Below are 25,078 nucleotides of genomic sequence, written 5' to 3' on the forward strand. Positions count from 1 at the left end.
AGGAAAAGAATCCTCTGAGGCAAATGCATCCTCCTGCAAGCTGTGAGACAGCACCAGCACACCCCATGTGGTCCTTCTCACATGGTCCTTCTTGCTCTTCCACCAGCTGCCCCTGCTGAGGCGGTTCCTCTGCTTCAGCCACATCACAGCATGTGGCAACCCCAAAGCCTGAGCTGAGGAAACCCCAAGTCAGATGCTAACTCTGCAGCATTTCCTTCAAATTTCTCTTTCCTTCATCAGAACCTTCCTGATGTTGAGGAGCAAACTTGTCCCACCCAGCTTCAGCTCAGCAGAAGCTCAGACTGTAGCACTGGTGTCAGTGGTACTTTCTAGTCTTAATGCCATAGATTTTTCTTTAGAGGATTATATCTGTTCTGCCAGCCAGAGATGCTGCAGTGGGCCATGCCAACATCACTTACCTTAAGAACAGGCAGGTCCCTGTTCAGCTCCTGGATGACCCACAGCCCTGGGTGAATACCCGTGCTGCAGATATTCAGCAAGCTGGACCCATACTAAGGCATGAAAGCTATCAATGGGAGCTTTATCCCCACTTTGGGCTGCAGTGAGGCCTAGGTCCACCTCCCCAGGACGCAAGACTCCTTTAAGTTCCCTGCTCACCCCCCTGGACTGCCATGCCAAGTGCCAGCCCCAAGTTGCATGGTGGGTTGCTCCAGCATGTGCAGCACAGAGGCACATCCTCAACTTTCAGCCAGGCAATGCTCTCAGGAGTGCTCTTGCTAGGCAGGTCTTTCCCACAGCACTGCTCCTGTTTACTGTCCCTCAGGGGTTCCTGGAGACATGCAAGACTGCACTCCCCAGTTTGGGATGCTATTTTTAAGGCTAGGTGCAAAGGCTTCCAAGGCATTTTCAGACTGCCCATCTGGGAAGGTTTCTTCTAGCTCCAGAGCTGGCTTTTGCTTCTCAGGTCAATATTCAGCCTGTACAACCATCATCAAAAATCATAAGGCAGATCCCTCAACCACAAGATTGGTTCAAAAAATGACATTATTATTATCATTATTATTATTAGGCATGTATAATGACCTTGGAGTCTCCGTATTTGCTTTCTAATTTTTTGAACTCCCAGTTAAATTCAGATCGTGGCTAGGAAATATTAGTTCCTTTCTTTTTAAATGAAAAATCTGAGTTTCAATACCATATGCCCCAAAGTTCAGACTTTGAGAGAAAGAGCTAATTCCCCACAAATCATGCTGACATAATGGAAGAGCACGTTACATACGGCAATCCACTTCCTTGGCTGCGTGGTTCTTCAGGCTGATCTGTGTGTCAGGGGCAAAGCCCAGGAGCCCGTGGTGAAAGCCAAGTCCTAAACAAAATGTGTTACCTTGCCCAAATTAAAGCTCACTGGGCACCTGCGTGTTGCAAAAGCGAACGTGTGCTCACAGGTCTCACTGCATCTCTCACACACTGCGGCATTCAGGGCCTTCACACAGGGGTAGGGTAGTGTCCTGGGAGTGCTAGCTTGAACCCCAATCATCATTCTCCTTTCTTGTGATGAGCCACACCCAAACACACGTAAATCTGAGTTATTTAGCAAATGGATTAGTTGTTGACATGTGGTGCTCAGCTTTGGGGTCTTGGATGGGGCTTATATGGCCCCCAAAGACTCCCAAGGTGGTGATGGATGAACAGGAGCCCATGCTACCCAGCCTGGATGTCATCCATGGGCTGAGTGAGACAAGAGCTCTGCTGGCAAAGCATGGGGCTTTTGCTGCAAGTTAATCCCTCCCACTGATATGTAGCTCCCAAGGACCTCCAGCCATGCACATCACCTACGCAGCTGACTAGCAGAGGAGTCACCATGTGGAAGGGCTGCGACTCTGCCCCATAACACTGCGAGACCTTGGCCTGGCTGCTGCGGAGCGTGAGGCAGAGGGAGATACCTACACCTGAATGTACAGGACCAGCCAGCTCTGCCGAAGCATGCCAGACCCTGAAGGGCTCCTGTGCTGTACCTCAGATGAGACAGCCATGGCAGTACTGCTAGGAGTGCAGCTGAAGGTGATGTGCCCCATTCTGCTGCACCTCTTTCCCCCCCCCAGTCTTCGTGCTTATTTTAGATTAAAAACAAATGGGAAAAGGTTCAGATGGAAATCTCTTCATTTAAGTTAAATAAATAATCAGTATTTCCAGTCCTTGTCTTTGCTTGTTAAATAAAGGCTTTCCTAGCCCTAGATAAGGGCTTTCCTAGCCTCAGACAAGGTTTTCTCTCACACATGGCATTACTGCATTATGAACTGAGGCAAAATAAGATCTTGACTGTGATATATGTTTGACATAAGTCCAGGCTTAGCATACATGACCTTGTTGTCATCCAAGTCTAGCAATACTTCACCCTTAAAAACAACCAAGAAAGAAATTTCCCGTTCTTCCTTAACGGGAAGAATAGTTTGAAATGGGGCGAATGTGAACCAAAGCAGTCACAACCACCTGATTTCCAGAGGGAAGTGCGGCAAGGACTGCAACACACATCCCAGGTTGGTTTTTAAAGCCATGACACACTGCTTTGGAGAGCCTGCTGTAAGCACCGGGGCTGGAAACCCTGTGCATCCTCCTGGAAGGATAAGGAGGCAGCAAACTGTGCCTTTGTCCCTCACCTACCCAAACCCAGGTACCACCCACTGGGGCAAATACAGCATGGGGATTCTAACTTGCCCACTCACTACTGCCTTGCTTCAAAGGGAAGGGGTCTCCATGGCAGTTGCTAGGAAAAAAAGTTGAAGGGGAAGAACCACAGAATTAACTTCACCTTAATAGGGCAACCTGGCCAAAGACCTGCATTTACTGGGCCCTCAGCTTTAGCGGGGGCTGAGAACAGATGAAGATGACTACGAGTACATTGCTAGTCTCCAGGCTTAGTTTGAAGCCCAACAAATCAATGCAAAAGAAGAATTGTCAGTGACTGCAAAAGGCTTTGGGGTCCAGGTATAGTATGGGATGGTCCACACGGGTACTTCTCCGGGTAGCTGAACGCAAGGTACTGGGGTAATTTTCACTCAGTCTAACGCTTCACATCCGTCCAAAGAAAGTGTCACACGGAGCATCAGCAGCTGTATACCATGTGTTTTAATAAACTGTATAACTAGCAGAAAAATAGTTTTGGATGTGTTTATCCTCCTCCCCCCTAAAATAAAAAAACTCAAGTTAAAACCAGAATAGCGCCAACCCCAAAACAGAAGAAAAAAATTGTCCCGGAGCAAAGCTGACACACAATACAGAGTTGGAAAAAAAGGTCTTTGATGACATTATGTTTATAAAACACAAGGTAGTGAATAATAAAATGCTTATTGTTTTGATCAGTTTCTCTCTCTCTCTGTATATATATATATGTAGATACATATATATATGCTGATACACCCTTAGTGGGATGAAATGGTACATCTGTAAGACAAAAAAATAAAAGGGTGACTGTGGGGAAGGAGTAAAGAAGAAAAGAAATGTATTATTTCAGTCAGTGAAGTAAGGACAATGCTCAATTCCCTTACAATGTACCATTGCACTGCTTATCAAGGGACATGCTTGTCTCTCCATGGCTATGCTGTGTCCCTGGTCCATGGATGAGCTGTGAGCTTGTAATCTGAGTGGTCTCCTTCACTGCTCTGTGTATGAGCAGTACCTCAGAAATGTATGAAGCGTTCCTTCCCCTGGTTAATTCCCATGCTTTACCATGATTTTTAATTTAAAATTGATTAGTATTTCAGTTTGCATTTTTTCCCCCAGGTTTCTTGCATTGACTGCTGTGCAGGTCTCCACAGTAAGGCGGAGCAACCCAGATGAGCAATATGCCACAGGAATGTGCCATTATCACAATGTGACTGGATGGAGGAATTCATTTTACATCGGATCCCATGCTACTTTGACCTCACGCTCAGTCTGCAGAGCTATGTCATGCAGTCACCTCAGCTGTTCTGCATTGGGTGGGCCTGTGGGCCACATCTTAATCCAAAAACAAGGATAGGAAAGAAAAAATATTTTTTATTTCCTTTTCTCCTTCCACGGAAACCTACCCACACAAGAAGAGTAGGCAATACCATTCTACGCTGAGGTCTCTGCTTCACTCTTAGGCAAATGAGTCCTGCATTCAAAAAAAAGAAAACATATTCTTCCTCCTGTTGTTATATTGCTCTTTCAGAGAACCAGCCACTGTCCATGCTTTCCCAGATCTCAGTGCCGTGCTTAACAAGCAAACTAAGCACAAGCTCATGCTGGCTGCAAAGTTCAGGTGACCAAGAAGATATTAAGAGAACAGCTCAGTTTGCCAGCTTCTTGTAAACACCATATTGCAAAGAAGGCAAAGGCAAAACACCCCTCTCCACACCTCCCCCAACTGCCTTCCTTGTGTTTTTTTTTTTTTCCTTTCTCTCTCTTTCTTTTCTCTTTATTTCTCTCCTCCTCTCTTTCTCTCCTTCTTTCTTTCTTGTATGGGGGTTCATGAAGAGAAGCAAGACTTGTGCATCACAAATGATGGAACTATCCCCACCTCAGCCTCTTTCTTCTCTTTATTTCTCTCCTCCTCTCTTTCTCTCCTTCTTTCTTTCTTGTATGGGGGTTCATGAAGAGAAGCAAGACTTGTGCATCACAAATGATGGAACTATCCCCACCTCAGCCAGCTTCCCACCCTACAATAATGCACAAGCCCATCTTATCCTGTACCTGCCCGCAGAAGGTGTTTGTTTGTCTCTTGATCTTTTGGTTCTCTTTATTTCTCTCCTCCTCTCTTTCTCTCCTTCTTTCTTTCTTGTATGGGGGTTCATGAAGAGAAGCAAGACTTGTGCATCACAAATGATGGAACTATCCCCACCTCAGCCAGCTTCCCACCCTACAATAATGCACAAGCCCATCTTATCCTGTACCTGCCCGCAGAAGGTGTTTGTTTGTCTCTTGATCTTTTGGAAAATCATGCAGTCTGATCTGCTGGGGAGTTCTGCAGTGCAGGCGCCAGGTGGCTGGTTCTCCCCCTTTCCTGAGGCTCATAAGTGATTGTTTTTGGACAGATAGGCAATAAGAGCCACGGCAACCCCAACGTAGATGCCAGTTCCGATTGTGATGGACAGGACAGCCAGGAAGAGTGCTCGCCGGGAGCTGGAGCTTGCATGGTGGAAGTCCCCCTTGGCTACTGCTTTGTTTGTCTGCAAGATATACAACAACAACAATGCAATATATTTATTTGTTTCATCTGGAAATGAAGATGTGATGCTCATTTCTTGGCTGAAACATGATCGTGGGGTATGACAGTAAACTGGTTGGAAATCAAATACTTTTTTAGTCGAATGAGGTTATTTGCACAATTAGGATGATGATGGACCCAATGGCATCTCAAGTGGTACTTTTAAGTGCCTTTAAGCTTAAACGTATCCTAGGATTTAATGCTATGCATCACGATGACTCCTGAGATGGCTCAGCCTCCCCTGAGAACATGGACAGATGGGCTGTGAGCCAAGGGTCTGCCCTGTCCCCTCCAGACACAGCTACAATTCTGCTTCTGTGAGGTGGCTGGATTCCAGCCTGGCTGGGAAAGGTAACAAGGGAAAAGCCCTTTAAACGTGCCACTTGCACAAAAACATTCTTCCAAGTCATCTGAAAAGGTCGATCTGTTCTTACCTGGACAAGGACAAGAGGGGCTGAATTTTCCCTTCCATTGCAGTGTTTTTGAGCATACTGACTAGGTGGAATGACTGGCCCAGGTTCACCACCACAGAGAGGCGAGACACCACCAGTTACCTTGCATCCACCTTAGGCCTGAGCTTCAGTGCAGGAGAAACACCTAGGAAACCAGAGCCAGCAGACACTCTTTCAGCCTTGATTCAGATGAACACTTACGCATACAAGCAGGGCAGCTCCCTTGATTATCAGAGGGATGACACACATGCTTAGTGGGGCCATTGGTGTTGGAGGTATGGTCTTCTCTCTTCGGGGTGGTGCATTCAGCTGGATGTGTCAGCTGGAGGAGGAGTTTCCATTTTGATGGTTTTAAAGTGGCTTTCGTGTCTCTTGCTATGGTTCCCAGCAGCTCAGAAGACTAATCCAAAGCTCTGGTAACTGTATCACATCTTCTATGTAGCTCTGAGTACCCAAGCAGATGCCTTGAATTCAACCTGATCAGCTGGCATTCCCAAAGTTATATGCAAGGCATTTATGCTTGAGCACAATGAACCTCACAAAGTTACAGCTTATTAGTACACCTGTCAATAATGAACACAGAAAGCAGAATCGCAGCTGAGTGGGGATTGTCTCCTGTGATGATCCCACAGTCACACTGACATCAACGGGATGGCCACTGCAGAAATCTACATCTGGAGTTTGAGAAGTATTCGAGTATCTGTTCTTCTAACACACCTTCCAGGCACCTTCGAGCTCAGGAGCCAAGACAAAGCAAAATCCCTGCTCAAAACAGGCAAAGGAAAGCTAAAATTGGACAGGATTGATCTACCCATTGACAAGACCGCCTAATGCCATTTCAGTGGGTCTCAGTCTTGCAGCGTGATGGAAGGAGGACGACATTTTTATAGACCGTGGTGTGGTATCAGCAGGGTCACCCGACAGCCAGTAACAGATCTGTCACCTACAAGAAAGGTCTTGTAGAAGCATATGAGCTCCGTAAGTTCTGAGACAGCCTTTGTTCCCTTGTTACAATGAGTGAGGAATTCATAATGCTTTAATTGTATTTCTCCACAAATGCTCGATTTGCTGGGACACTTTCTGCTTCAGTGTCATCTGTTGCTCTATTTTTGTCTTTTTTTTACTACCTTGTTACCCAGAGCAATTTACAGCAGCCAAATGACAAGCTTCCACGCTGAAAAAAAGGCTTCTGGCCTTTCTGTCAATGACTTTATTAGGAGAACTGTCTCTTCTCATTCATCAACCTGATTTTTTAAGCATAATGCCTTATAAATGTTTCAGGCAGAAACAATGTCAAACAATACATATGAAAAGAGAGAGAGACTAGGCTGCAGGCTGGAGGAAAATTATAATTTCAAAACAGCAACATATAAACAACTCACAGGTTTACACCTAGTGTCATGTCCTTTAGCTTAGATGGGGAAGGCATCCTACTCACTTTGCAAAGGATGTCCGGCCAGACCTCTCAGCAGGGTGACCAGGGATTTCATGAGCTTCTTGTCTGGGACCTCCAAACACTCAAAAGAAGACCCCTTTCCAGAAGAATGCCAGGGGCTTTGGGGATCATGGAAATATTTCTTAGGGTCACTTAAAAGTCTTGGCAAGGAAAGCAGAGAAAGCTTTAGAAAGAATTGGTCATTCAGCTCTCCTCAAAGATTTTCTTCAAGCATCTGCTACCCATCACGGCTTTAATAAAAGGCTCGAACAGAGAGGCTTGTATTCACAGAAGTTAGGTCGGACTTGTCAGGTGAAGGTAAATGCACAGCACTGAAGCTATTTGAGCCTTTGAATAAACTGAGGTAAACAGTTTCAACCCCCAAAATGGAGGGAAAGTTTGAAAATGCTGGAACATTTCAATTTGACATTTCTGAAATGTCATGTTATGTCATGGAAAATTTTGCAACATTTTGGGCTGACCTCTTTTAAATGAAACTTTGTACAGTTTCAAAACAGTATTTTTTCACTTAAAAATAGATGGGAAACTCAAAGGGAAAAGAAACCATTAACCAAAATGTCAAATAACCTGTAAACCTGACAGTATATCTTGATTGAACTCAATAAAAGAGGTTGGATCTACCCAAAATGATGCGCTAAGTGACCCAAAGGGATTCAGAGGGCTGATTTCTCGAGCACTAATAGCCTTTTTTCTGATAGGATCTTCAACCTAGCGAAAAACCTGCTCACAAAGAACAGCTTTTTTTCTTGATGAGCTCTTTGAGGACAGCCCTGACCTTTGTGAAAGGATTGCACCTATGGTGAAAATCCAGTTTACCGTTAAAATTTTCAGCCCAGCCAAAACCAGATGTCTTGTATTAGCCACATGCTGCCATAGAGTCGCTGAATTTTGCAGCTCCTGTCATTATGATATAGCTTGATTTTGCTTGGGGAATAGGCACGCACTTTCACAGAAGTCCTAGTTTTCAACTAATTACCTAATCTGAGTGGGTTTTGTTCTTTTAACATAATGTTTAACCTTTGTGACTTAACAAAATCAAATCCTTCCTATATCAAATTCTGAATGCAGAGTGCATAGGTAAGGGCACATGGGAAGGACAACCTTATGTTCCTCCTTTAATATATTCAGAAAGGTTTCCATTGAGATGGAGAAATCACCAACACAGAAACCATCCTCCATTGGTGTAAGACTAGTCTGAAAGAATTTGCTTACCACTAAAAAAATTCTTTGTTGCTATTTTGTAATTAGCAAAACAATCCCATTACTCCCCAATGTCACTATATGCAAATTACAGCATTTATGCAGGTTTAAGCTAAACAGATCTGGAAAACAGTTATTACACAAAATGCAACTGAGGCCAATTTTAATAGGTTAGCATCTGGCAACTAATACACAGTTTTTCCTGAACTTTTTTTTAAACATGGATCAGGTCTTTGGTATCTCTGTGCGTTTTGAGGAATTCCCTTGGTTTTGGTACCCATCCAACAGCTTATGACCCAGACCCTTTGATGCCTGACACGGAGAAGTGATACTCTGTTTGCGGGTTTCCACGCCAGGGATGCCTGTGCTCTAGCAAACTCCACGTGGGAAATGAGGACAAGAAATGTCTCATGTAGATCAGAGAGCCAAGTCAGACCCAGTCTCACCACCTTTTCCTTATTGTGGTAGAAAAGGTGAAAACAATGGTCATTAAACCTGAAAAGAAACCAAGACATCTAAATGCAGGCAGTGGTCAGGCTGTTCACTTGTCTTCACAGTGTCTGTGTCTTGGGTACTGCTAGCTGAAAGATAAAACTTGCCTACTTAGACAAGTCCAGTCCTCTACTTAGGACTGGCCATCTAAGCCCATGATCAAACACCACAGACAGAGAAGCAGATGCAGCGATTCAAGTCTCCAGAGCCAAAATAAGTGCAAGTACAGAGAGCGGTATCTGTCGCAGACCCTTCTTGGTAATTGCTGCCAGCCACAACACTGGGACCTCAGGCATCAAAACAAACTCAGCCTTCCTTTCCGACACGTTTTTGGGTCAAACGATAAATGTTTTCACAATGCCACTGTGGTTAAAATTGCTCAGAAAAAGAAAAAAAATCTATTTTAGCTAATTTAAAAAAAAAAAAGTATTTCAGATAAAAATATTGAGTAAGGAAAATATCCCACCAAATTTTGGTTAAAAATGAGGTCACATTTATGGCGTGCTAGTCTGAGAACTAGTGCAAGGCAGGATGTGTTAGACTGGTGTGGTCTCCACTTTCACTAAACAGGCCCATCCTGGATGCCCACAGTGCCTGTAATGGACATGCTCTGTGCACCCCTGGGTGCCACAGGCACCCCAGTCTACTCAGAAGCCTGGCCTGAAATGACAAAGCCCTGCATCCATCCAGGCATTTCTGCTCAATTAGAGGTGGGGATGGGGTAACGTGCACCACCAGGGCCTTTGCCAAGCCCCTGGGGCTGATGTGCCAAATGGTACAAAGGCACCGTTTGTCCAGTCATTCATACCCAGCCTGGAAATGGATTTCTGTGACCTCCTCTTAGCAGACTCAGCTCCGGCCTCACTAAAGCAATATTTGCTTTTGTTACTTCTATCCCCTGAAAAGCAAAGCCCCAGCTATGAATATTACTGTGCTGAATACTTAGCTGGTATTAATTGGTCCTTTGTGCTTGACTCTGAGGGTAATGCAGCCAGGACTGGTGCAAAAATGAAGATCCAAATGCCCTACTAACAAAGGGCTTGATTCACTACAGCCTCTTCAAGCTAAGTGCCTTAATTTAAGTAGTAAGGAATACAAACAGCTATTCTAATGGGCTTAAAAGTGGCTGCAGAAGTAAGCACTTTTCCTAATCAGAATTATGTTATCTGTGGAGTTTTACGGTACTTCTATCCATTCGTTTCTTCCCTTCCCTGGCAAGACTGTGGCTGGCAGCCAGATGATTGATGAACCAATTTAATACAGTCTTTGGGCAGCAGTGAAACCAACAGGTTTGATAAACAGAGCAGGGGACGAGTGCAAGACACGCGATGAATTATGAGTGGGGGATAATTAATCACATAGCACCAGGCAAGTTCCCTCACTGCACAGCCAGAAGATGAGATACTTTTCTTGCACAGGGTTTGTATCACTGGACTACCCCTGCCTCTTGGTGTTCCTTTGGTCTGTCCCCTCTGGATGCCTAGACATGACTATCAACTTGCCAGCTACTGGCACAGGTTGTGATGAAGGCTGGGTACTCCAAAGCTGAAAACAGGGGCTTGAGCAAATACCAGCCCACAATCAATCCTCCCTTTAGAGGCTTTGGAAGTAAGCCAGGAAAGTGAGGAGGGGCGAGGGAAGAAGGGTTAAGGAGATCTGGAAGGTTTATCTTACTTTGTTTAACTAACAAAATGAATGCCTTGTTGTTTAGAAACACTTTCAAGGAACTTCCCTGGAGTTTCCACTTGAGCTTCTGCAAAACATATTCATCATGTCTCTGGGCTGCATGTTTTATAGGCTGAGAGAAGATGAATACTGCACCTCCACAGCTGCAAGGCCAAAAATTTCTGCTGCATTCCACAGTGGCTCATATATCATACTCACAAAATATGGTATGCTGTATCTGCAAACAAGAAACACATTGATCACAATTATTAATCCTGCCTCATCTCCCTGAGGCTGGAGAGCAGGAATGGCTCCATGTAGGAGGAGAAGAGTGTATCCTGTCCCCTTTGGTCAGGTGATGGGAGGATTTCTTTTCACTTCATGGGAAGAAATGGGCAGCAGGGAGCAGGGATGCACAGCCTCCATGCAGCCACTGGCCAGACCCTGAGTCTTACTTCTTCAAGTGGCATGCAAAAAAATGCCACAGAATGAGCAGTAACTCAGACAGAAAATGCTTCTGCTCCCGTATCTTCTCCTATCTCTCTTCTAGTCCAAAGCCCTGGCTACGGTTTTTAACTTGCCCAACTTGTACTTCTGCTGATCTCAAATTTGTGGGCAATATCGTCCACCTTCGGGCTCACACCACTTATTTTCACCGGCGGTGAGAAAAAGGCTCCAGGGTCTTTGCTAAGCATACAGATGGGAAAAGGGTGAACTCAGGATTTGCCTCTGAACCATGAATGACAGCAGGGAGGTGCCAGTCAGCAGGGGAAAGCATGGGGCTGGCAGACACCCAGCGCAGAGGTTGGGATGTGGCAGGAGAGTTTTCAGTCCTGATGAGAGCATCAAAGGGACTATGGAGTCCCATCAAACACCTCCACAGGCAGAAATGGTGATCTAAATAAATGACAAATGGTTCTTTGCTCTGTCAGGCATTTGCAAATTCCATTATGCCCCTAGTAAAACAGAAACTTCAGCCTGTGGCAACTTGCCTTTCAGGTACCGAAGAGCTCTTCTGGAGGTTTCCATCATTTCTGCTGGGAAGTTGGCCCAGGAAATGGACATGAGTCTCAACCAGCCATTCCCTGTCTGGAACGTACTGTGGAAACAGTGGGGAGCAGGTGTCACCTGAAATGCAGGCACTTCTCAACAGATACACAAATCTTCTACACTCAATGCTGGACTTAATCTCTACTGATGTTTAAGTTTCTTTTCCTCTTCAAAGGAAGGCATCCAACCTAGCCTTATCTAGCCTTCAGATTGCAGTGTCCAAAACCAATTGCTGTATCATCTTCAGGAAATTCCCATCCACACTCCAGTGTTGATGGGTAGAGAGTAGATAACTTGCTTGGGGTTGATGTCTTTCCTTCAGTGAGGGATCAATCCCACCCTCGAGCATTTTGAAGATAAAAAGCATAAGATCTTGACCATAACCTGCTCTCTCACTGTGCAGTGTTGAGATCCAGTTGAGATGGCTGATAAGGACCTTGAGACACTAAATGCCTAGCCCACATGGAACTTCCCCTGGGGCAATGCTGAGGTACTGTGAGTACTTGGGTAGCAGTGACAAAAGGATGATACAGGGATGTCACCAGAGTTTCATTAAAACACAGAGAGGGGATAAACTGGCATATGCAGCTGCTGCTGCTGCTTTGCTCGAGGCTTTGCCAGATGTCCTAAGTGCTCTGCTGCACCTCAGAGTGACAGAACAAAACCCAGCGTGAAAACTTACCCCTGAAGGATTTCTTTCAACAATGAATCCTCATTCCAGTAAATAGGCTTGTGCCCTCAGTGGCCAGAGCATAGCACTGTGCAATGTGAGTGCATTACAGCAGACACTTGCTGCTTCCCGTCAGCAGCCCCTCTGACCTGCCTCACCCCCTTCCTTACCATGACTGTTCAGCAAGGCAATGAAACAAACAACAGGCTCATCACAGTGGAGGCAGGCATCACCTGTGTGCGGGCAATGAAAAGGACAGGCTGGTGGCCATCCGGTGTCTGGAGCAGTCTCTTGTATTGCACTTCAAGGACAAGCGTAGTTTAACCAAATGTTACTCCCGCAAGCCCTTCAAGTGGCATTTCCTTCTTTGTGAGCGTCACCTTCTTTACTCTGCAGCAGCACAGGAACTTCCAGCCTGGCCAAAATCCCACCAAGCTCCTGAACAGTGATGGGGCAGATGAAAACAAGTGGCCCAAGTAAAGGGATTTCTACTGCCACCGAATTAAATGATGCTGTGTTGATGGAAGGAGATGTACTGGGAACAATATTTATTCCTGTAAACCCATGAAAGGCTCAGGAGAGAGTGTGAAGGGGGAGAAGAGGGTGTAAATGGAGACCAGCATGAGTCTGCCTCTTCTGCATGATCTACTTTCATAACATCTGGGTTTGAGCCATTGGATCATTTTGGTATCAGTGTTTTCTGCTGGAATTTGAAAATATGACGTAGACAAGGACGTGATTCAGCCCCCGGCTGGTGCTGCCTGTGGCGTTTGATTGTGTATTCAAGTGCAGATAAAACTATAAATGTTCAAGTGAGATTTCAGCACTCAGAAAAACAAGAGCATAATAATGAGAACAGCAGGCGTAAAAGGCCTGAATGAGCAGAATGCAGAGAGATGTTTTTAGACAAGCTCCACAGCAACAGCAGTTCACTTGATTGCACTTGAGAGAATGAGACCTCAGCCTGCGATATGAGGGCAATTCTGTTTTCCTGGCATATACAGGAATTTGGATGTTTATGGTAAAGAAGATGATTTCGCCCCTCCACTTTGCTTCCAGCCCTCCAGCAGATGTTGCTGTTTTGTGATGAAAGAGGAGAAAGGGAAAGGTGACATGTGGTGAAGCATAGTTTACACACACAGACATGTGCCCACACAGACTTACACACAGCTGACATGGGTTTGTGTCCACACACATAGACATATACATGATCTGCCCAGAGGTTGGATGCAGCTACCTAGGTACCACTTAAGTTTATCAACTAATTATTAGTGACCAATTCAGTCCCAAGGGGCTCCTTTATTTTTCCCATTTAGATGCTGTTTGTTTCTTCTTTGTTTGAAGACAGAGTTTAAAATGTGAGCATTACTCAGGAAGGGAAATCTGGAAGTGATTCCTAGTTTTCAGATTCCATTTTGTGAGCGGCAAGAAGTTGCCCTCAGCTCAGGGGACATCATGAGGTACGTTTTGCCCATGGTGCCCCTACCCCTGGTCGCAGGATCTGGATTGGGACTGATTGGACAGTGCCACAGATGAGTCTGCATTTCAGGACTGTCAGAGTCTCTTGATATTGCATCTGGTGTGTGTGGTCAGCAACAGAGGTCACCAAGAGGCTGCAGAGTCTCAATACTTGGAGATATTCAAAACTCCACTGGACATGGTCCTGTGCAACCTGCTCTACCTGACCCTGCTTGAGCAGGGAGGATGGTCTAGATGACCTCCAGAGGTCACTTCCAACCTCAACCGTTCTGTGATTTTGTGATGACTTGACAGTTGTACAAAGTTGTGCAAGGTGTTATTCAACTGTCGATTTGTTCATACACAAATATGCCTGGAGAAATGCCTCTCTTTTTCACAGGCAAAAGCAGGGCTTTTAAAGCCCTGTGATGACTTTGTTAGGGCTCTGCTGAAGGACCTGCTGGAGATACGGGTTTTGGAAAAAGCTGCATTCATATCTTTCTACCTCTATCTTGTTATGCAAGGTTGGTGTAGAGAGTGGATTCCCTCTGTCCACATCCAACCCTACTGCTCCGTGACCCTCCAACTCCATTTGTATTAAGATGCAGTGCGTGGTCCCAACCTGGGTAGTTGTGGATCTTAGACCTCACAGTTGGGACCTTTTCTGTCCATGAGGATGGCCACATGACCCCACACCAAGCCATGTGGGTATGTGTCTCATGTGGAGCGGTGGCATCAATCCCCAGCTACAAGTTGGGGGCTCATCATTTTGGCCCAATTTGCTATCCCTTGGGGTAGATGAGCAGGCCACTATGTGGTATCGTTGCAATTCAAAATGTCCACAGTACAAAGCAAGAGGAACATAGTGAGGCACCAGCTCTATGCCATTTGGCGTGACCTGTCTTTGTTTTGCTCTGGTTCCTTCTGTCTGCTTCTGGTCCTCTTCCTCATTTGTGATGGGAGGAAGACCATGTCAGTGGGTACTTTACATTCACTGCAGTGGCCCTGATCTCTCTTCCCTCCAACACAAGTCACGCAGCAGAGGAAAGGGTAGAAGAAGAAAGAACAGCTACCCACTGTTGCCAGAGAGGATCTCAGCCCGGGACCCCCACCTCCTGCCCTGGGAACAGACAAGAAAGGGGTGGTGGGACAGGGAAGTGGTGGGGGTTTCTGCCTTGGGCACCCCGAGCCACACTTGGGGGAGGACAAGAATGGGGAAAGAGAGTCAGAGTCACTGCAGGTTTGAAAGTGTCTCTGGGGTGGTTTGTCCTCCTGACAGGAACAGATTTCATCAGAGAATGAGTTCCGCCAGTTCTGAACTCTCAATTTTCTCACCTGCAGGTGCCCCTATTTGAGTTGAAATCTCTGGGTTTTAAGTGAATTATACAATCTCCTATCTAATAGGTCATTAATGACTTTTTGAGGTAAGATTAAGAACTCTTGAGGTAAGATTCACCCTTGTTTGTTGATATCAGTAGCTTTCTCAGCTTTGTGTCAAAATCACCCATGATTTTTCTGTATGTAATTTGTGTTACACTGTTCTTTATCTACTCCCAATTTCATGTCTTGAGGACATTCAGAGTAGCTCTTTCTGATCTGTTGTTGGCAGAGCCTGGCTTCCTTAGGACAGGCTTTTTTCCCAGCATGTGGGGTGGGTACCACATCAGTTATATGGAAGTGTCTCCCAAGGATTGTTCCTTGGGGTACCATTTGCCAGACCAGCCTGCAAACTCTGCAATCCTCTGATCCCCACCGATGCTGTGGTGGCATCTTTCTAGGCAGGAGACCCAACCCAAGCTATTTCTGAGAAATATTTTGTCATTTGATATGTTAACTAGAAGGGTAAGAAGTTATCAGGCACTGTGGACCATCTGACAGTGAACGTGAGGTAATTTACTCCTCTTTCTTCAAGAAGCATGTTTACCTTGAATGAGCTCAACTTTTTGATAGGGCACTTCGGGCACATCCATAAAGTCACCAGAGATCAAATGATGAATACTACCTCTTTCATGTGACAAGACCCTTTCTCCCCTTTCCATTCCTTCTACTTTCTTGAAGCCCACAAGAAACACAGCACTGGGAACAAAACCCGAAAAATGTATTTTTTCTTGTATCACTTCTTTGTTCTCTTTAAACCTTAATGCTCTTTTCTCCTCCTCTCCTGGAGAGGCAACATAAGTGATGCAACTGGCTTTAGCAGACAGACACAAGGGACCGTGTGACCAGAGGGGTGATTAATATGGAGCAAGAACCCTGCTGCTCCGAGGTGCTCCATGGATTGTGTTGAGTGGGATATGAGGAAAATGCCTGACAAGCACGTGCTGGGAGAAAGCTCTTCTTGGGTTCCCAGCACATTTAATCCAACAGAAAAAATCCTGGGGGCAACCAGGGTCACAGGCTGTGTGTGTTTTAAGATACCATCTCTTCAGTATGTCAGAAAGTTTAGTGGATTTGCTTTATAACTGGAGACAACAGCAAGTAATTAAGAGCCTGGTGATCTTGCAGCACTCTTGCAAGGAGAATAACTTTAGTGGGGACATACCCCTCTTAGAGTCCGGTCTGAATAAAGCATCAGGAGTTTGCCTTTAACTTCCATGTGGACAGGAATGGGGCCAAACTGAAGGAAAGTTTCCTGCCAATGCCAATAGGCCAGGTTCTCAGCCCTTTGGAGACACTGGAAGGATTCACGTTGATCCAATGTGGCTACAGAACAGGGCTCAAAATTACAGCGCTTCTGAGCTTGCAAGATCCTCTGGAGAGATATCTGTGTCTTTTACATACTTCTCATTGGCCGAGGATTTGCATCTGAATAGGTAGGCGGTAAGGCTTGATATCAAGGAGACTCGGAAGTTTAGCCTTGCTCATGCTGGGGAGTGCTGCAGATGAGCAGAGACAAAGCGTACCGCTGCACGGAGCCTGGATCACTTGCTGACATTAACCAATGTCTCTCCAACCTCTCCATTCTTCACTCTGGTCCTTTGGTTTGATTTAAATTAAAGAATAATGCCCAGTTTTTATTCAGATTTTTACATCAGCCAAACCACCTTCATGTAAAAACAGGGAAATGGAGGCAGGGAGGGAGAAGTGAGGTGATCCTGCACGGAAAGGCAGAAGCTGCAGCAAACTCAGGCTTTTGAAAGGTATCCCGATGCCACTAAACTTCTTTTATTTTAACATTAATCAGAAAGAAATCTAACTAAATCGCAAAGGCTTCAGAGAGTGTCTACACAGAATATTTGCTGGTTTAATTGTATTGCTTTAAGAGGCAAATCAGTTTACACTCCCAGAGCTTTTTGTATCAGTCAGCTCTGCAATAAGTTAACTTCCAGAGTATGAAGGAGGCTGTTCTTCCCTGTGAAGAAAGACTTTGTTTTTGAAAGGAGGCAAGGAGCTTCGTTTAGGAGCCCCCAGAGGAAAGTGACTCTGAATTAATTTGGGGTCTGCTGTTAGAAGGGTGCATCTCACACAGCGGGAAACCCTGAAGGGACCCCCCCTTGCAGGAATGCCAGATAGCTTGTGTGCCTGTGCAGCTTGGATGGTGGGAGAGAGCTGCCCAGCATGAGGAATGGGATGGGCTAAGCATCCCCCACCTTCCCCCCCTGCTTATCTGGACAACGAATGGACCTCATCATCTACGGGAGCCCTACTGTTCTGCTTACCTGATGAGCAAAATTGGCCAATGGATTGAAAAGTTATCAGTGAGGGCTGATGGACAGATGGACAGGCAGACAGACAATTAAAAAGGCCACAAAAAAATAATACAAGCTGCAAATTTCCCTCATGTATGGGTTATGCATGTATGGTACCAGCAAGGAAATGCCTAGCCTTGATTTGCTGTTGATTGCATCGGGAATGCCCTCGCAGATGATAGAGCTGCAAGATAGCTAAATAGCAGCGAGCCGTAAATTCAATTCCTGCAAACCACTGATGGTCTGCTTTCCCAAGGGCAAGTAGGAAGTGCCAGGCATGGCCCTACAGAGCCCAGGGGGAAAAAGCTGGGTCCAAACTTCAGTCCCTTCTCTTTCTACCCGCCACCGTTCCCCGACACCAGCAGCAGCTCCCTACTTTCATAGTCAGCACTCTCCTGTCTCCTGACTTTGGCTCCAAGCCCAGAAGACAGCAGCAAACCCAGTGGGGTATCATGAAAGTCTTGTTTCAGGTGTCTCAAAGCTCTGGGATCCCCTATAAGCAGTGACAGAGAACAGCCCTGGGCAAAATTAACTCTTTCTGGCAGACACTTAGGTGTCTTGCTTTGATTTTAAAAATTTGATGTGTTACCTTTCTCTTCTGATTAAAATTATTAACATCTTCTCCCTACATAAAACAAAATGTCTTGGTTTGGTCAAGTAAAACATTTCATTTAATTGCATATACTTTTTTTTTTTTTTTAATGCTTGATTCCCTGAAATACGTTGAAGAAGAGCATAAAGGACTGTGTCATCTCCATATACTGCTACCTCTGACACTGGAGATGTGAAACTGGGGGTTTTTTTTGCCTTTTGAACTCAGCAGCAAAGTGTTTTCTTTCAAGGGACTGTCTCAAAGGAGAAATTCTATTAGAAGCTGTACTTCTGAATTCATCATTGAAATTTTACCAATGCACATATCATGGATATTATTTGGAATAACATCATGAAAGTATTACAGAAGTATATGCTTGCTCCGTTCTTAAAACCCTCTCTTCCTATCTGCTTACGGCACCACCGGAGACAGGTTATTGGGTTGGATGGACCCCTGGTCTGACTCAGAATTTTCATCTATTCTTAGGAGGGTTCAGCATTGTTGGTTTATAATGCAGGGTGATACGCTGAGTTAATCCATTATGCTAATATGCTATTCCTATATTTATTTAACAAAGGACTGTTGCTTTTGCTGACATAAAAATTGCACCTATTTAGTGTAAGAGCTAAAGTCACCACATTTTGATCAAAAAAACCTGTTTATTCTTGAAGTACACAAAAAGCACTGTGAACTACTGGCTCCCTTAAGCTTTCTCCTCAGATTTCTGTTCCCATTTTTACCGGAAACTTCTGAGCTGGTAACAAGTATGGAAATACAGCAGTGGATTTTTGCCTTTCTCAGACATAATTCTTTTAAAACAGAATTTAATTAATTTTCTCTCTCCTTCTCTTCTCTCCTCCATTTTTTTAAATGTTATCACTGCTTTTACAATAGGTTCTATATTTACACAGAAAAAAAATATTGACTGAAGTCTCACGAAAACTACAACTGTGACATTCCAGAAGATAGAAACTCAGGAGGAAGGTTTTAAAAGCTCTAGAGGAGAAGAAAAGAAGAAGGAGGACATCTTTTAATAATTTTAAAACCACTCAAACTGCATTCAAGATTAACCAGAGATACAGGCAAGGGACTGAGTACGAAAAGTGACATTTCTTTCTGACCAGGGGCAGAAAACAGTGTCAAACAATGTGTTGAACACAATGTGTGCTATCAGAATTTTTTTAAAATAATGTAAATTAATTTAAGCACTTTATATAGATAGTTTTTAAATATTTCACGTTGCTTTTGAGCTTTTCTTTGGTTTTTTTTCCTATATATATATATTAACCAAACCTTTCAGATGGAAAATCTCTTTCCAACTGAAAAAAGGGATTTGTTTTATTCTGCTTGAAAAATGTATTGCTATGGGATGCTCCAACCTTTTCAAAATGTTTTTGAAAACCTTCTGAGACAAGAAATTTCTCAAAACAGCTCTTTTCTGAAATGCATACTCTATATATATGCACACACAATCTTAACAAATCAACAAAACTTTGGTGCATAAATTCTCATCTGGCTCCAATATTGGTCATTATGCATTCAATTTTTAATTGCTTTTCAGTAACCAAGACATGTTGCTTCTTCATAAATGTGACCCTTTCTGAGAAAGCTGCTCCTCTTGTTGGGTCTGGGATAGCCTCAAGTGAACAAACTCCTGTGGAGTAGTGACCCTCCTGAGAAGAGATGGTCTGGACCTATGCGGCATTTTGCGCCTGCTGCTGGATGCAGACCTGAAGCTACCTTCGAAAACACCTAGAAGGGGGATACTAAGGAAATTATTCCTGGCTAGGCTGTTCATATTGTGGGAGAGACCTGGAAACTGCAGTTGGTAGGTGGTGTGATCACTGCAGTACAAAGAAGATATTCTCCATCCTTTGTGCCTAGCTCCCAAAACCGTCCATGGATGGGAAAAGAATGAATAAGGAGAAAAAAATGTGCTGTAAGACAGGCATCCTACCCAGACACCCACCAGCATCAACTAATGCCAACAACGCTTCAGCACAGGCTGAAGAAACTGGAGGGCATGCTCATCTCTTGACTCAACTCCATACTCCGTAGAGGAGGACTCAACAAGATCTCATTTTTCACTACAGGGAAAGTTCATCAGCTGACCTGGAACAATTCATTTGTATTTGTCACCATTGCTGTTGGCTTGGAAATGGAAGGTCTAACCTTGTATTAAGCTGTCAACACCCTCAAATGACTGCTCTGTCTTTCCTATGACTCAGCGTCTGCAAGACAAGAACTCCATGTTCTCCAGCAGTAACACATCGCAGTGTTGTCATGTCAGCAGATACCAGCCCCTAATCTCTTGTGTACAAAAGTCCTCTCTCCTACAACTATAGTACTCCCAGGCAGATGGTCCTGTGTTTCAATGGTGCAGGACTTGCATGTGTGGGGAGTCTATCAAAGGGCTTTATCTCAGCCCTTGCTCTTCTCCTGTAGATGTCTTCCCCTTTGATCTCCTGTAACTCATTTCTGCTCCCCCTGTTGCCCTTCTGCTCCTAGTTCACCCTCTTTTTCTTCTATCCAAACAGCAACCCTGCCTTTGCGTTTTGTGGACATTATCTCCACCCTTTAAAAGGGTGCAGGCTGTCTGAAGGGTGGGAGGTGTGGTATGTTGCATTCTCATGCTGAGTGTTTCAGCAGGAAGAGAGCTCTCTGCAGAGCTGGGGCGTGGGTGTATAGAAGACATCCAGGAAGCAGCACTACCTTCCCAGGGGTGGGCAGCTGGAAGGAGCCCAGCAGCAGCCAGAGTGAGCTGGAAAGGCTTTGTTCATCCTTCTGCTGCACGGTGAGCAGGGCAGAAAGAGAGATCAGGGGAGCTCTCCAGAAAAGCTGCTGCTGAGGAGTGAGTCACCTGCCTGAGCAATAATAACAGCCTCTCCCAACCCAGTTTGCCTGCTGGCATCACAGAAAGACCATCGAGCCCCCACACCTGCCGTGCCTTAAGCAAAGGATTAAGTGAGGGACCCCTGCAGGTCTTGCAGCACAGAGCTGCTGGTTTCACCTCCATGATGGCAAGAACATCCTGCTAATGTGCCTTCATGCCCGAGTCAGCTCTTACTCCTGCCCTCAGGAAGAAAGCAAACTGGCTTGAGACATGTATTCCCAAGGATTCTCTAGCTTTGGCACTCTCTCTTCATGCAGCATCTTACTAACGCCTGCAATAACCACCTTATAATATTGTTTTATTGCTGCAGGCTTGCTCCCTGAATCTCCTATTGCCATACTAAGAGAAAGGAGCAGGATGGAGCAGAGCTGCAGCAATTCTTACATTGGTGTGCTGGGACCACTTTATTTTTGATTCATGGGGCCCCCAGTCAGAGTATTTGCTGCTTTGATGATAACTGGTGGAAGGAAGAGGCCATCGCAAATGTCTCTTCTCCCTTTTAACAAACTGCTCCGCAGGGGTAGGGCTCTTCCTCAGTGGAAACCCATTAGCACACAAACAAGTTCTGATTGTCCAACAGGGAGAGCACAGATTGCTAATAAGGATCCTTCTTAGTGGCTCTGAGGGGTCATCAACAACCTGGCCAAGTTTTTTAGTATCAAATTATTCCAGAGTGTACAAACAACAACACAAAGTCTGCTTCTTCTCTCTTTCCCTCTCCTTCATTCTGTTGCATACATACAGCAAATATCTTGCTCCACGCGATTTAATTGGCATTGCTGTGTCTGCCAAAAGTAATGAAAAATGAAAATCAAAAGCTCCCCTCCCCAGCCAGTTGGCTTGTCTAGCAGCAGACGGGTCAAGCCTGAACAGCGGCTGCTGCAGACACCAGGTCCCTGTCAGCAGGAAGGTGGTGTATTTGTGTGCGTGTCCCTGTCTGCATGTCCTGCGCCGAGCAGGACCACTGTGGAGATGTAGGGAATGCACAAACACATTCACTGCGGGAGGATGCAACCAATATGCCACACTCTTTCTGTGAAGGGGGACAAAAGCCTCGGCAGGATGCCCTGGTTGAACAGCGGACTTGTTCTGTGAAATGCAAACCTCAGGAGTCAGAGCAGGCTCCCTTTGATTTGAAAGGACTTTGCTTCTTGCTCTCCAGTCCCCTCCCTTTAAGGTACTGGGAGCAGAGGGTACTACCCTGGGCATCTGGCAGGATGACAGCCGCTACGGAGAAAATCCCTTTCACATGTAAGTCCCTTTAGTTTGGCCACCTCATGTCCAGAACTACTCCATCACATACAGGCAGGCAGAGGAATGCTATAAGCCTGCCTTTGCTTTTACTGCAAAACCCAGCTGAAAACCCTTCATGCCTGTTAAATACAGGATGCCATTTTTCGTGGCAGGGATCAGCATGCCACACTACTACAGCATGAGCTGCCATCCATCAGCTGAGCTGCTGACAGTACACGAGTCCTGTCAGTGCCCTCTGCCTGTCCCAGCCTGCAATAACGAGTGCACAGGGACAACAGCCTGCAGCGCGGGCTGAGCTAATGGGCTTTACCTCAGCCTGGGGCAGGCTAGGAACCAGCGTGCCTTGGGATCTGACAGCTCATGGGCCACGTATCTTGAGTTTACTGGTGCCAGGGTCTTCCCAAGAGCTCAGCCAGCTGGGGACAGAGGGAGGGGTGCAGGCAATGCCAGCCTGTTGTTAAAACCTGCCTCCTAGGTGGGTCCCTGAGTAAGAGTAGAGTAGTGAAAAAGATCTGGTCTGCCCCTGGGGACCAAGTCTTCAGAACGCACTCAGAGCCTCTGTGTGGTGAGGGGAGAGGAGGAGCAACAGACCCATCGCATTCATGCAGCAGCAGCTTTACACAAAAGGATATGGAGAGGACGGGCCACATCCAGAGGTGGTAGCAAGTGAGCAGGGTGAAAGTCTGGATGCAGATATAAACTGGGTGGATGCTTAAACATCTTCCAGACTGCAACAGTGGAGCTACAGAAGGAGGGCTGTTCTAGTGAGGCACAAAGCCTATCCTGGTCTGGTATCTTTGTTGCATTTGTCCATCAGAAGATTTCAGCAGGAAGTCATTCACATGGGGAGGGGTTTGATAATTAATTATTTCAGAGCTCGCTCACTCTCTTCTCCTCCTCCCCCTTCTCTCTGTTTCATCTCTCTGCCCCACTGGGCTAATACATGCTTCATGATTGAAATACATCCTTTCTGAAAATATTCCACTAAAATATTCATGAACAACTGTTTTCATTATTTGCTCAGTGCTAAATGACTTCACGATAGCTATGCAGCCAGAGGTCTAAAGCAACCGTCTGCCATGGTGACCAGTGCTCCCCCACTGTCTCCTTCTGCTCCCTCTCTGTCTCTCTCTCACTTTTTCTAAGCTGTAAGCCCTTGGGGACAGGCTCATGTGTTTTTCTTATCATTTCCAAGGTGTTAGCTTTGATTTGTAGAGCACCTAGCACAATAGGGATCCTTGTCCTGGACAAGTGCTGGTGGCAGTAAAAAAGATACTGACGTTATCAAGAGCATCCTAGCAACACTAAGTTAGTTAATGGTCCACACTTTTCTCCTCCACTAGAAAACAGCACAAGGCCAGGCTCTAACCCTTTTTGGAACAGAATACAAATGTTACTACAGGGTGCTCTCTGAGCCTTTGTTCCCTTTCAATTCAGAGACGAGGTTCTCACAGTAGCAAGGATGCTAACCACAAAAACACTGAGTATCAGGTAAGATATATTGCACTTTTGCTTACATTTCTATCTCCCACTACAGAAAAGCTGTCTGCTGATGGAGGAAATATTTCTTTCTCGTATAAATATAGGTAAAGCTATTCCTGCTCAGTGGAGTTACCTTGTGGTTCCTCATGCAAACAGCAGCACCATATGCAAAACTTTCAGAGATGGGAGATCACTCTCGCAGGGCACAGCTCCACCACTCCTGATGGAAGTGAGTGCTACATGACTTTGTCCCTGACTCCCTCAACAAATGCCTCCGTGACATTTCAAACCTCCACCTGAAATGAATTTAAGACATGCTCTGTGGTGTCCGCATGCCAGAGGGAGAACAGCAGTTGAGAGAAGTATCCATTTGAAGGAACCCTTTCAGGGGATGTGAGCAAATACGTCCCACAGGCTGGTACTGGGCAGAAGGAGGGACTTCAAGTGTCCAGAGACATCTGGGATGATGGGGATGGACTGGAGTGCCAGGAAACTGGAGGTTTTGAAGCCAGAAGGCCTCCTGACATCTCTGGAAGGTGGTGTGGAACAGCCACAACTGTCTGCGATTTTGGCAGCCTTGGGCAGCAGGACAGATTGCTAGTGGTGTGCACACCACTAGAGATGCCTTGGTCTGTATTGGACTCCAGAGTGGGCTGGATGTGGCCCCTGCCTCTCCACTGTGCTGCCTCCCCTCTTGGGCAGGACCGCAGATTGAAATTTCCCTTCTGCAGTTCAGTGTTAGGTAACGTGGCAAAGAGCCCTGGGCAGGGGAAAGGGGATGTTGCGGAGACTGGTGACGGTAACCTGCAGAAAAAAATATTCTGTGTAGCTGTCTCTTCAGTGCCTAACACAAGGGGGTCCTAAGCCCAGCAGTGAGATACTAGTGAGGTCAGGTCCCTACTGCCAGCAGATGACTTTCATGTGCCCATACTTGGCCCAGGTACACAAGGATGATGAGGGGCCACCAGTTCATTTGAGGGGAAATGAACAATCACAGTCAAGCAGGGGCTGCCCTGCTCACCCCTGAGGAGGGAGATATGTGTCTGCGAATGTGGTTTCCCTGCACAGTGCAGGAGGAGCTGGGTAAAGGAGCACAGCATCGTGCTTTGGGGCACATCTTTGGAAGGAAGGGAACTTGGTCTCTCTCCCAGCGCTGTGTCCTGACTCAGACCCACCAAAACTCCTAGCTCAAGTTCTGTGGTGCTTTTAACTTGGGCTAGCTACTGGAGCTGCCGAACTATCCACGGGAGGCTGCTAACAACATTTATATCGTTTCTTCTCCTGAGAAGGCCTGGGGGGCAATATGTTCCCCTAGTGGGAAAGACACACCTGGAGGTTCACCTTAGTGGAGCACAAAGGACTGAAGGAAGTGCTCTCCAGGCTCCTGGGAATGCAGACAGGAGACTCAGCCCCAGACAAGGCCAGGGATGTAGCAATGGACATAAGTGATCAAGGTTCATACAATAATGTCTTCTGCTGGATGAAAAACTAGATGAGATATTGGGCGTGCAGGATCTTCACGGGGAATGAGGGAACA

General features: G+C 45.7%; 1 protein-coding gene across 1 annotated transcript in view; it reads right to left on the minus strand.

Moving 5' to 3' along the window:
* Positions 1–4,991: 4,991 nt before the first annotated feature.
* The window catches only part of SYNDIG1 (synapse differentiation inducing 1), a 66,968-nt gene continuing 46,881 nt past the window's right edge, over positions 4,992–25,078 (minus strand). The window contains exon 3 of the mRNA XM_009281390.1: positions 4,992–5,150. Within this exon, the coding sequence (XP_009279665.1) occupies positions 4,992–5,150 (159 nt within the window). The remainder of the gene's footprint in view (positions 5,151–25,078) is intronic.

This window comes from Aptenodytes forsteri, unplaced genomic scaffold (assembly GCF_000699145.1).
Source record: "Aptenodytes forsteri isolate BGI_AS27 unplaced genomic scaffold, ASM69914v1 Scaffold283, whole genome shotgun sequence".
NCBI lineage: Eukaryota > Metazoa > Chordata > Aves > Sphenisciformes > Spheniscidae > Aptenodytes > Aptenodytes forsteri.